Below are 12,504 nucleotides of genomic sequence, written 5' to 3' on the forward strand. Positions count from 1 at the left end.
ACCTCTCAGGAGCAGCTCAAGCGGTTGTTAAACCAACCATTATGGAAAGTGAAATTGTATAAAGCTTATAATTAAATTGTAAATGTTTTAAAACAAAGGAAATACTCAGAAGTCATCACATCCTAAATATTTTTAGCTACATTTCACTGTTACATCTGTTCTTAGGTTGTGTCATCCCCCATGTCTGTACAGTGACATACCCTATACCAGCGTGCTGCCACACACCTTCCCAACCCTGTACACAGTGGTGTCGTGTTGGCAACTGGAGACTGGCCATGCTGAGAGTATTTTCACTATGGAAATGGACAAGTACTACAACTCAGGACTTTTTCCTGGAGAGAGCATTTCACTAACTACTATAAATGGATAGCAGAAGGGCCGGCCCGTGGCTCACTCGGGAGAGTGCGGTGCTGATAACACCAAGGCCGCGGGTTCGGATCCTATATAGGGATGGCCGGTTTGCTCACTGGCTGAGCGTGGTGCTGACAACACCAAGCCAAGGGTTGAGATCCCCATACCGGTCATCTTTAAAAAAAAAAAAAAAAAATGGATAGCAGAGACCTTTTCTGTCCAAGTCCTCAGTCAGTTCTGCGACACCCACCAGGAGCTGTCCTAGTGATCAGGGACCACTGAGGGGCACAACAGGAAGCTTGGGGGCCCTCCTGGGTCTCCCAGAGCCCTCCCTTCAGAGGGGCTCGGCTGCCCCTGAAGGGCCTTCCTCTGAGAGCCCCTCCACAATCACTTGAAGTGGTGCTCCCTGACGAGGAAGGGAGGGGGCTGACCATTTTAGGGAGTGCTCTGGGCAGAAAAAAGGAGCTACACCCTCCAACCCAGATCCAGAGCAGGGACTGCTGAGCAGGTTAGGAGTCGGTGTGGGGGTATAAATGTTATAAAGTCCACATCAGATAGTTGAGTAAGACCCCCAGTGAAGGACAAAAAATGAGAAATCTCAACCCTTTTTGCAGACCAGAGCTGCCTCTCACTTCCCATCACGCAGCCTCACGAGGATCATAACAGCTGCTGCCAGCCAAGCCCTTGCACCGTGCACCAACAATAACGGCAGCTAGCCTCCGTGGGTGCCAACCATCATGATGGGTTCCCATCTAAGGAACATGCCCCTCTGGGCCTTCCAACTAGGAAGGCTGTTTCCTCTGTGCTCCCTTCATATTCTATTTACTGCCAGAGTCATTCAGAGAAGATCCATGCAGGCAGGCAGCCCTGTGATCTGGAAGCGCCCTGACCCTCTGTTTCAGGGGTTCTCAAAACAGGGTCCCCAGACCAGCAGCTTAGCATCACCTGGGAGTCTGGTCCAAATGCACATTCTCACCCCACGTCAGAGGTGCAAATTGGAAACTCTGAATAAGGCGAGCTGAATCCAGCTCTCTAGGAGACAAGCCCTCCAGGGGATTGTGACAGTCTCAGAACACTCCCCTATTTTGCTTCAAGGACTGAGACCCATCCCTAGGGCACCATGCTGCCCAGCCTCAGAGAGAAGGAGCTAGGGGCTTCCCAGAACTGCAGGGTTCAAACTTAAACACAATGAGATTCTCTTAAAACTTTTGGTTTTAAAAGTAAGCCAGAGCTATTTGGTTGATAGGTCTGTGCCTTTGTTCCAATGAAAACTTTTAACTTGTTTTCATCCAAAGCCAGGTTTAAAGAAAAATAAACACCACTTGCCTTTGAACTCTGAACTCAGACTTAAGTTTGAGTTTGCAAATCTTCCCATAGGAATAAGGCTGAGCCCTGTGCTCTGTGCATGCTTGGCTGGCCTGGGGCCCCCGGTCCCTGCCACGCCACATGCCGACAGCAGAGGGCAGCCTCCCCATGCAGGCTCTGCCAGACGCCCGGGCTGTGCCGGGTTAGGGAAAGAGCGCCTGCCTTTCCAAGGCCTGTCTTGTTTAGTCTGTTCCGTCTCCTCCTCCTAAGGGGCCTGCACTTCCTCTGGGCGGCAGCGATCCCTGTGTTCATGAAAACCATGGGGAAGGAGGAAAGAAAGGGATGCTGGGGAAGATGCCGGATGGCGGCTGGGGGTTGGGGGCTGGGGAAGGCCATTCATGAGCAGGTTCCAGCATGCAGGTACCAGCATGAGTATTCCAGCCACTGCTGAGTGTTCAGCAAATACCATCTCTTCTTCTTGTTCAGAGAAAAAAAGCCAGCTGACCCTCCCCATCCCCCCAGCCCTCCAGCCCCCATCTCTCTGCCACCCCAGTGCAACATAAGGAGGAGCTTGACACAAATTCAGGCCCTTTCCCTCCGTGTGGGAATTTGCAAAGAACTTGTTTCCCTCCTCCTCTGTGTGGTCTCCACGCGGTACTCACAGGCTTGTCCTCCCCGCCTCGGGAGCACCTGTCCACCAGCAGCCAGAGCCACGCGACTCACCTTGTACCTCTCGATGAGCTTGAAGCCCAGGACGTGCTGCAGCTTGCGCAGGCAGATGGGGCAGAGATCCAGCGGCCGCCGCAGGGCCTCATCCAGGCTGAGTGTGCCCTGCATGAGGCAGCGGAGCCAGCGGCAGTTGCCTAGGCCGAGGAGGTGGCAGAGCTCATGGCATGTGACCTGAGGGGGAAAGGTCACCACCGCCCTTGCAGCCAGCGGATTCTGAGACACCTGGAAAGCCCCAGAAGGGTGAAGACGCAGCCCCAAGAGCCTCAGAAGCCCCTCCAGGAGTCTGATGCCCTGGGTGAAGCCAGATTGCCAGGAAGTGGTCCAAGCGCCCCCTCTAGCCCCTGCCCCAGGCTGCACAGGGCACCAACTGATGGCTCTGGCATGACCACACCCGAGGTCCATTCTGGGCCACAGGGAGAAAGGTGAGCTGGTGTGATCGGCTCTGGGGAGGCCGCACAGCGTGGGGTCTTGGGAGCCAGAGAGACACGGATTCAAATCCCGACCCTGCCACTTTGCAGCTATGTGGCCTTGGGTAGAAAACTTGGCATCTCTGAGCCTCGGTAACCTCACTCTGTAAGGTGGGAGGATCGTCCTCTTCACTGTGAGGACCAGACGGTGTAACTGGCCAGACACACAGAGGGCTCGACCAGTGTCCACTCTCGTTCTCCTGTCTGACCCCACATCCTCAGATCTCCCCAGCCCTTTGGTCCTCCTCCTGTCCCCTGTCCTCCCCAGCCACCTGTGCAGCACCCCCAGCCCCCAGCCTCCATGCCCACCTTGCAGCACTGGACCATCCCCAGGGTACTGAAGCACAGGGTCCGGCCTCTGTCCTGCAGGAAGGTCTTGGGGCCATCTGCTGCATCCTCTACCAGGGCTGGATCAGGGGCGCTGGGCCCCGACTGCAGGAATTCCCCCGAAAACCGGGCAAAGCTGCAGATGCCCACTTCTGGAGAGAGGCAGAGAGAAGGGGGTCTGGGAGCAGCCTCAGCTTCAGGGAGCCCACAGTCAAACCCACAACCTGGCCATGGCCTGAGGAAACACCAGCCGTAAGAGGCCCTGTCGTGCATGTGAAGGCAGGCCGTGGGGCAGAAGCCAAGCCTGGAGAATGGCCTCTTGCCCAGAGGAGCTAGAATGTGGGGCCTACATGCTTACCTGGCTGTTTCCATATATGCACATTACCTTGGGTGGGGTCACCTGGAGTAAGAGCACTGAGTGTTGACAGTGTTCCCAGGTGCGATGCCCTGTGCCCGTGAGGGGCCCGGGGGGCTGAGAAGGCTATGCCAGGCTTCCCTCCCATGCAGGAGGCTGCCGGGGTCCTGGCTCACCATGCCCTGGAAGGAACTTGCTGAAGGTGAAGCTCCAGGTCTCATGGGGGTACAGGTCGGACAGCGTGAGGCCCAGCACACACAATGCGTCTCCTGGCTTGTTGTTCTTCAAGAAGGACAGGATGCCATCTGAGGGGAGAGGACAAGAGGGACAGAGTCAGGAGGAGGCTGGGGACCCCTGTCTTCCAGCCCCAGGCTTAGGGCAGCAAACCCTGTCATTCTCTTCTTCTGCCTGGGACCAGCCCCTTCCTGAAGTCAGATGCAAGCTAGCGATTGGTCTGAGGCCAAGAGCTCAGGGCAACCAAACTGCAGGACATGGAGTGAGGGCCTGCCCTGGGCCTGTAGTCAGGCCAGCCTGGCTCATTTGGGCAAGAAACTTCTTAGGGGCTCTGACTCCTAAATCATCAGGACAGCTGATCTGGACAGGGTACGTCTGAGATGCGCACTGACATCCAAGTGGGGACACTGAAAAGGTAGCTGGGCCAACGAGACTGGTGTTAGGGAGGTGCCATCGCAGCCATGGGAAGGCTGATCGATGGCCCCAAAGACATTCACGTCCCCAGGACTTGGAATGTGTGACCTCACACAGCAAAAGGACTTTGCAGTTGTGATTAAAGATCTTGAGATGAGGAGATTATTCTGGATTATCCAGGTGGGCCCAATGCAATCACAAGGTCCCTGACTGGGAGGAGGCAGGAGGGTCAGGGTGAGAGTGAGAGATCAGAAGGTGCACTGCTGACTCAGTGTGGAGAAAGGGGACACCAGCCAAGGAATGTGGGCAGCCTCTGGAAAAGGTAAGAAACAGACTCTCCCCTGGGATGTTCCCTAGGACGTAGCCCTGCCAACATCTTGACTTTAGCCCAGGGAGATTCCTGACCCACAGAACTGTAAGATGTGTGCATTGTCTAAGCCACCAAGTTTGTGGAAACAAGTTAGGGGGCAATAGGGAACTGAGGCAGATCCCAGAAGCGGGAATGCAGACAGACTGGAAGAGCCCAGGGACGGAGGCTGGAGCAGGACGACATCTGTAGGGAAGGAGGAGCCTGGAGGGAGGGAGGGAGGGAGGGAGGCAGAGTGGCCCGGAAGGTCCCAGGAGAACCAGGAGAGGGTCTTAAAGTGACTGCAGGGGAAAGGCGGGTGAGGAAGTAGAGACAACCTGTAGAGAAAAATATTTTCCAGGAGTTTACTGTGAAAAGGAACGGGGAAAGAGGGGAAAACTGGAAGGGCGTATGGAGCAAAGAGATTTTAAAAAATGGGAGAAATAGCAGGAAGGAGGGAAGGTTGTCATCCTGTGTCTGGTGCAGGAAGGAGGGAAGGTTGTTGGGATGGGGTTTGTGAGCAGACTCGGAATGCGGGACAATGGAGGGTCTGTGAGCTGGTGGGGGCAGGGGGACGGGGTGGTCTTCAGGTGCGGCATGACGTTGACCAGGAGCGGGCGTGGGGGGCACTGCAAAATAGGAGGGAATCCGAGCAAGAGCGCAGTGCGGGCGGGTGGTGAGCGCGGTGGGAGACAGCACAGAAGCTCATCTGTCCTCAGCAAAATGAATCAGAAGAGAAGAGCGGGGAGAAGCGGGAAGGGCCGGGGACTATGGGGGGCCCTCAGGGGCCTTGAGGCCACGGTCACCCACTTCTACGAGGAAACCCCTCCAGTCACGTGGAGCTGCGTGGGTAGACAGGGTCGGATTTAACCAGGTGTGGACCACGAAGGGACGGGGAGAAGCATCTGTTGGTAGTGACCATGATGACAAGCCATGAAATCAAGGCCTGGGAAGGTGACAGGTGAGGAAAAGAAGCAGACAAGGCACCGTGAGGAGGCGGCAGGACCAATGGGGTCCTCATGGATCAAAGAATTGTAGCGTCAGGTTACGAGAGAGTCTGAGCTGGAGACACCGGAGGTGTTCAAGTGGGATGTTTAAAATCCAGATGACAGAGACGATGCAGTTGCTGGTAAAAGCAAAATACAGCACATCACCGTCCGATAGAAATGCAGCATGGGCCACCCGTGAGACTTTAAATTCTTTTTTTTTTTTTTCCTTTTTGTCTTTTTTCGTGACTGGCAACGGATCGCAACCCTCAGTGTCACGCCCGTACCGGACCGGGACCGGCAATGGGATCACAACCCTCGGTGTTGCGCCCGCACCTCGCTCAGCCAGTGAGCAGCCGGTCTGTATGTGGGATCCGAACCCTCAGCAGGAGCGCCGCCGCACTCCCAAGCGGCGCACTGTAGCAGTGTGCCACTGGGCCGGCCCCAGACTTTAAATTCTTAATTTTAAAATAAAAAGAAACAGGTGACATTGATTTTAATAATATATTTGATTTAACTTAATATATCCAAAACTTAATATGTAATCAAAATCTTTAAATCATGAGATTTTTACATTATTTTTCATACTGTTTTCAAATCCAGTATATATTTTGCATTTACTACATATCTCACTTCAGACCACATTTTATGTGTTCAATGGCCAGGGGCTACTGTCCTGAACAGTGCAGGCCAATGACATGACTTTGTGAAATGAGTGGCTCTTTTCCTGGAGGAGAGGCCAAGGGGCTTTTGCTGTGAAAATGACAGTGACAATAATGATGATGACTGTCACAGGTTGAACTGTCTCCCCAAAAGATAGGTTGAAGTTTTAACCCCTACTCCGTGTGAATGTGACCTTTTTTGGAAACAGGATTTTTGCAGACGCAATCAAGTTAGGATGAGGTCATTAGGGTGAACCCTAAATCTAGTGACTGTTGTCTTATAAGAAGAGACACAGGGAGAGACACACAGGGGGAAAGGCCATGTGAAGACAGAGGCAGACGTGGGAGTGATGCAGCTGCAAGCTGAGGGAAGCCAAGGATGGCCAGCAGCCACTGGAAGCTGGAAGAGGCAAGGAAGATCCTCCCCTAGCGACTTCAGACAGAGTGTGGTCCCACGGACGCCTTCTTCTCACACTTCCAGCCTCCAGAACCATGAGACAAGAAATTTCTGTTGTTTGTAGCCACTCAGTTTGTAGCATTTGTTACAAAGCCCCGGGAAACTGTTACAGTGATCTAAACCAAGTTAACCTTACCCCAAGAATTCAGCCAGCATAACCTCAGGGTTCTACTGGCTTTCTGGACCTTCCCGAGCCCACTTCCTTTCCCAGCACCCATGCATCTTCTGAAGTGTGGGGTTGGGGGAAAGCCCAGGAGTGACACCATGGGACTCAGTGCTGGGGCATCTCTGAAGCACCACCATCTCTGGGGTGGGCAAGATGGACGCTTGACGTCCCTGCATCTCTCAGGGACACCAGTCAGGGAGAAGCAACGGCAGGTGTAATGGCATCTCATATGGCATCTCATAATGGCATCTCATATGAGGAGGAGAGGGCTGGGGAAGCTGGGGGCTGAGCCCTATGGGAGGCAGGAGTCCCAGGCTCTGTTTGGGTTTAGAGCCAAGGCAGGCCATGCTGCCCCCTGAGCCCCACTCCAGACCCTTGGGGCTGGGGGAAGTCTAGCAAGCAGGCTGGTTCTCAGAGTGACCAGACCTGAAGGCTGGGACATAGAAAAGAAAGGTGCCACTATGAAGATGGCACCCCACCCCAGCCAGGAGTCCCTGTCAGCTATGAAAATGAGTGTGCTCCCTGTAATGGTACACTAGGAATTTAGACCAACACTCCCACTCAAAGATAGCCAAACAAGCTGAGTAAAACACAAAGAGCAGCTTCTTAAAACACCTAATATGGGAAGGAGTTGACCTACAAAAGGTCATTGAGGAATCCTGGGGGAGAGGGGAGGAGAGCTGTTCTATATATGATTATGGCAATGGCTGCATAATATATGCATTTTTCAAGACTCAACTGTATACTAAAAAGGAAGATTTTTACTCTCTAAATTATACCTCAATAAACATGACTAAATAAATCAGAGGCTTAATGAGAAAACAGGGAGAGGATTAGCGCTCAAAGAGATGAAGCTGGGCTGTTTCTGAGATGCAGGAGCAGGCAGGTTGACCTCAATGACAAGCCCCCTACTCTGACTGCTACTCCAAGTGCCACACCCTGGGAGGGATGCAGACTATGCAGACTATGCTGGGTCATTGGAATGGCCCAGAAAATCTTCACATTTTTGTCCCAGACACTCAGACCTTGGGTCCTGGCAAAAGGCAAAGAAAATCCCTTCTGGAGAAAAAATATCATCCCAGGCCACAAATTCTTCTAAAAGTTAAACTAATTTTTCAAATAAGATGTCCAACTAACAATTAAAAACAACAAGGCACACAATGAGGCAAGATAACTGAGAAAGAATTAGCAGAAATAACAAATATAGCCACATGGGCACTTCAAACAATGAAATCATCAGAAACAGACTGTAAAGCAACTATGTTCATGGACATAAATTGTGAATTTAAAAATTAGCAGGGAACTGAGAACTTTTTAAAAAGTGACACTGCTAATTTGAAAAAGAATCCACTAGAAATTATAGAACTGAAAAATATGACAACAAATTAGGAAGTCAATATATGGGTTTAAAAGCACCTTAGATATAGCTATAGAGAGAATTAGTAAATTGGAAGATGAGTATAATCTGAGACTAAAGCATGAATGGTCAAAGAAGGTAGATAGAAAATACAGAGAAGAGAGTAAGATGGATAAATATACAGTAGTCTCTTGGTATCCATGGGAGATTGGTTCCAGGACCCCCCACATATACCAAAATCCACAGATACTCAAGTCCTGCACTTAGCCCTGCAGAACCTGCAGATATGAAAGTTGGCTATTCCTATACACAGGTTCCACATCCCATGAATACTGTATTTTTGATCCACGATTGGTTGAAAAAAAATCTGCACATAAGTGGACCCATGCAGTTCAAGCCCTTGTTGTTCAAGGGTCAACATCCAACTGGAGTCCTAGGAGAGGAGGAAGAGAATGGGGCAGAGGCAGTATTTGAAGAAAGAGACAATAGCTGAGAATTTTACAGAACTGATGAAAGATACCAATCCATTCATTCCAGATCCAATGTCAGCTGAACAGAGACAGAGCTCCAGCCCCTTCTTGGGGACCTTCCTAAACTTGAGCCTAGCTCTCCTTTCCATCTAAGAGCCCAGTTCATCTGCACCTCTCAACCCAGCCTCACTCTCCCCAGCTGCCAGTGACCCACAGGGATGGGGCAGGGGTCTGGGAGGTAGGGGTCTTCTAGACACTCGTACAAAGTGCTTTGCAAAGACAAAGGCTGGAGAGAGGCTGAGTGGCGTTAAATGGGCTTGATTCACCTGCTCTGCATGCTCCAGAACTTTCCAGTGGACACTGGGCTGTATGGTCATGTCTCCAGAAAAGGGTGGGAAAAGGAACTCCTTGTTTTAGTCCTTTTCAAGAGGCTGGGAAATAGATGTTTCCGACCAGAGGGGGGTAAAAAAAAATTTCCTTCTCCTGGGCTCCTTTCACCCACCCTTTTGTTTCCCCCCAGAAAGAGCCTTTGCTACGTGGTACAGGCCTGACTGTCCTTGGCCAGAGCTGTGCCCCACTGTCCTCACTTACCCGTGTGGAGCTGGAGCCTGTCAGAGTCCTGACCAGGGCGCGAGGAGCAGTGGATGGACGTGGCCGCCACTGAGGGCAGGCACTTGACCCGCAGGCCCAGGAAGAAGGCCTCCACGCATCTGCGCAGGTAGTCCAGCAGGGAGCATCCCACCGGCCCCTCACTCAGATCTGGGGGCAGAGCAGCACTGTCAGCACCGCTGTGCCCCCCACCCACCTACAACCATCTCCCCAGGGCCCCCCGCCGGCACTGGCCAGCTGGGTGAATGAGGCCAATGTGAACCTGCCCACTCAGAGCAGAGAGTCAGACATAGAAAAGAGATGTCAAGCACACCTTTTTCAGAAGGGAAAAAAAGGACGTACATAGAAGAAAGGCCAATGCCCAGATGAAAGAGGAGTAATCTCAATCGTAGGTGAGCTTGAGGAGGGTGTGGGTGGGGCCTCCTCCAGCAGACCCACGAATCCCCTGCGGCATTTAAGCTGCCCGGGCTGGGGCAGCTGGCAGGGGGTGGCAAGGGCGAGCAGTTTTCATGGCTGCAGAAAGCTGGCCTGGCTGGAGCAGAGAGTGGGACACGGGGACAGAACAAGGCTGCCGAGGTAAGCAAGGGTTTCCCAAGGCAGGAAGCGATCACTGGAGGAAGAACAGGAGGACAGATGGACACGGACCAAGGGCAGTGTCAAGGAGACCAGGAGAAAGTGGTTACAGGGTCCCCAGGCCAACAGCTTCAGCTTCACCCACGAGCTGGTTAGAAATGCAATCCTGACCTCACAACCAAGACCCTGCATTTCGACAAGGTCATCAGAGTTTGAGAAGCGCAGCTCTGAGCATTAGCAGGGGACGTGGAGAGAAGTGGACAGCTCTGGAGCTGTTCAGGAGCAGAATCCACAGAGATGACTGGCTGTGGGGTGATGGAGAGCAAGACCCGTGAACACCTGCAGGACCCTGCTCCCAAGGGGCGGGAAGGGGACAGGTGTGGACCACCATGGCTGGTGACAAGCCCACATGGGAAAGGCCAGCCAGAACCCAGCCTTCCTCTGGCTTGAGGGGATGGCATGGTCCACTGGTGTCTCAAATGGAAGCTTAACGCTGGCCCTTTGCTTCTCTCCAAAGCTGCATGTCCTGTTTGCCTTTCCTGCCATGCTGCTGCCACCATGCCCTTGGTGTGCTGCAAGGCACAGAGGCCTAGCCCCTCAACCTGCCCCACACCTGGCTGAGCTGTTCCCTTCTGAGCGCAGGTGCCTGTTGTCTCAGCTCTCAGTCCATCCATGTACCCCGGTCTCTGCCAGATGAAGATTTCTGGAGGACAGCAACTACAATGGTAGCATCAGAGCCCCCCACCCTGCCCAGCCCCGCACCCTCCAGTGCAGCATCATGGTTAGGAGCCCAGGCCTTAGGGGCAAGTAGACCTGCATTCAAATCCTGCCTCTACTCTGTGACCAGTTCTGTGACTTTGGCAAGTCAAGTGACCTCTCCCAGCTTCAGTTTCCTCACCTGAGAAATTGGCTGATTCTAATTTCAGCACCCCACAGAGGAAGTGATCTTTATAAAGCACAGAGCACAGTGCCTGGATGGCACTGGTCTTGACTGATGTAGCCAAGACTGTGCACACCTGGACGAGGCAGCATGTGTGTGTGGAACAGACCCATGGCCCTGGGCTTTCCGAACAGTGTCAGAGATGGGGTGGGAGGAAGCCTCAGCCAAGCCAGCGCCTCTCTGCCTCCACCCCGAGTCCTGAACACGCCCAGTGCCGTCTTCCCTCATTTCAGTCCTGCCTGGGGCCCCTGCACAAAGCCCACTCCCCCCACACACCTGTTACTATCTACAAGCCTGGTCCCCCCAGGAGGGTCCTGATGGCTCCAGGGTGCCCCCCTCTGTCACCATACCTATTGGCTGTAGGTAAATGTGCTTCCGAGCCAGGCTTTGCTTCCTATGCTGCAGGGAGGCGTGGAAGGTCTCAAAGTCCTCGGGTGCCTCGGGGTAGCTCAGGAGCCAGTCAAAGGCTGTGTGGATGAGCAGCGTGCAGAAGAGGGTCCTCTTGGGGTTGTAGGCCTCAGACAGGAAGAGCCTCTCAGCAGGGGAGAAGGCAGAGACGTAGAGCTGCTGCAGAGCCGCATTGGTGGAGACCAGGGCATCCTTCAGGGCCCGGGGGCCAAAGCTGAACTCCTCGGCCCGTCTACACTGCAGCATGGTGGGCAGGCGGGGCCTGGCCACTCCTGGGAGCCTCTGCTGCTGCCCATGAGCCACCCAGGGGTCAGCCACAATCTCCTCCAGAACCTCCCCTCCGGCTGACTGCAGCAGCTGCTGGCGGCTCCCTCAGATGGATGCTGGGCCGAGGGCGGTGTGGCCGGCTCTACTTGATGCTGGACCACCTCAGCAACAGCCAGGAAGGGCATGGGCACCCCAGGCCTGCCAGCACCCTGCAGAGGACATACAGAGGTGCCCCCATCACTAATGAGCACTCACAGGCCTGTTGTTTCCGGCAAAGGGGGACAGGGGCAGCCACCTCTTGGACCTCGTGCGGCTGTCTCTGCCCAGGCCTGGGGAGAAGCTGCACAGAGGATGACGGCATCAGAGGAAGCCCCAGTCTCCCCCCAGGACATGGCACTTCTGCCCAGACAGGGCAGAGGACACTCTTATTTTTTCCTTCTCTAGCAGGCTGGGTTCTTCATCCAGAACTGAGATGAGGAAGTAGTCTCCCCCTCAGCAGGGACATGTTTCCACAGAATCCTTCAAGGCCACAAGCTCTGCTGGACCCCCCCACAGAGGGGCAGGGGGCCCCGACGTCCAGTCTCCCACTCCCTCTCACCCACCCCGACTCTCCTGTGAGCCCTCGGAAGGAAGGAGAGAGAACAGCCCACCCTTTGTGCTGAGCCCATGCAAAGCCAGAGGGGCCCCTCCAAGCAGACGCCCCCCTCCTCTTTGTGATCACAAGGTACGCCCCATCACCCGGGGCCCCCATCACCAGAGCTCCTCCTTATCCCAACTCCAGGCTTTCCTGACAGGGGCCCTGCATGCACCTAGGCTCCTCCTTATCCCAACTCCACGAAGCGTATGTGGGGGAGGAAGGCAGCCCCAACAGCTCCCAGACCCAGAAGGTGCCAGGGCACGTGTAAGGGGCCCGAGATACAAATTAAGTAGTCAGGGGCAGGCGCACGTGCCAACCACTGCAAGCTATGAATAGAGAGACACAACAAAGAGGGTTTTAACTGCTGGGACAGACCAGGCGAGGAGAGGAGACCTTAGGGAGGGGTAGATGGGCTGGGAGGACCACAACAAGGTCACCACAAAC

The 12,504-nt window shown here is 53.9% G+C and overlaps 1 protein-coding gene across 4 annotated transcripts in view; it reads right to left on the minus strand.

The window, feature by feature from the left end:
- The window catches only part of AMZ1 (archaelysin family metallopeptidase 1), a 33,404-nt gene that overhangs the window by 2,341 nt on the left and 18,559 nt on the right, over window positions 1-12,504 (minus strand). For 3 of the 4 annotated variants that reach the window (XM_008566732.1, XM_008566731.1, XM_008566730.1), the window contains exons 2-5: window positions 11,099-11,632; window positions 3,711-3,839; window positions 3,162-3,331; window positions 2,380-2,556 (exon numbers count right to left, since the gene is read on the minus strand). In XM_008566732.1, the coding sequence (XP_008564954.1) occupies window positions 2,380-2,556; window positions 3,162-3,331; window positions 3,711-3,839; window positions 11,099-11,402 (780 nt within the window). In that variant the 5' untranslated portion in view covers window positions 11,403-11,632. Of the gene's footprint in view, window positions 1-2,379; window positions 2,557-3,161; window positions 3,332-3,710; window positions 3,840-9,217; window positions 9,386-11,098; window positions 11,633-12,504 lie in introns of those variants that run through there. The other variant, XM_008566734.1, reaches the window with a different exon arrangement.

The sequence above is a fragment of the Galeopterus variegatus genome, unplaced genomic scaffold (genome assembly GCF_000696425.1).
Source record: "Galeopterus variegatus unplaced genomic scaffold, G_variegatus-3.0.2 Scaffold267, whole genome shotgun sequence".
Lineage (NCBI taxonomy): Eukaryota > Metazoa > Chordata > Mammalia > Dermoptera > Cynocephalidae > Galeopterus > Galeopterus variegatus.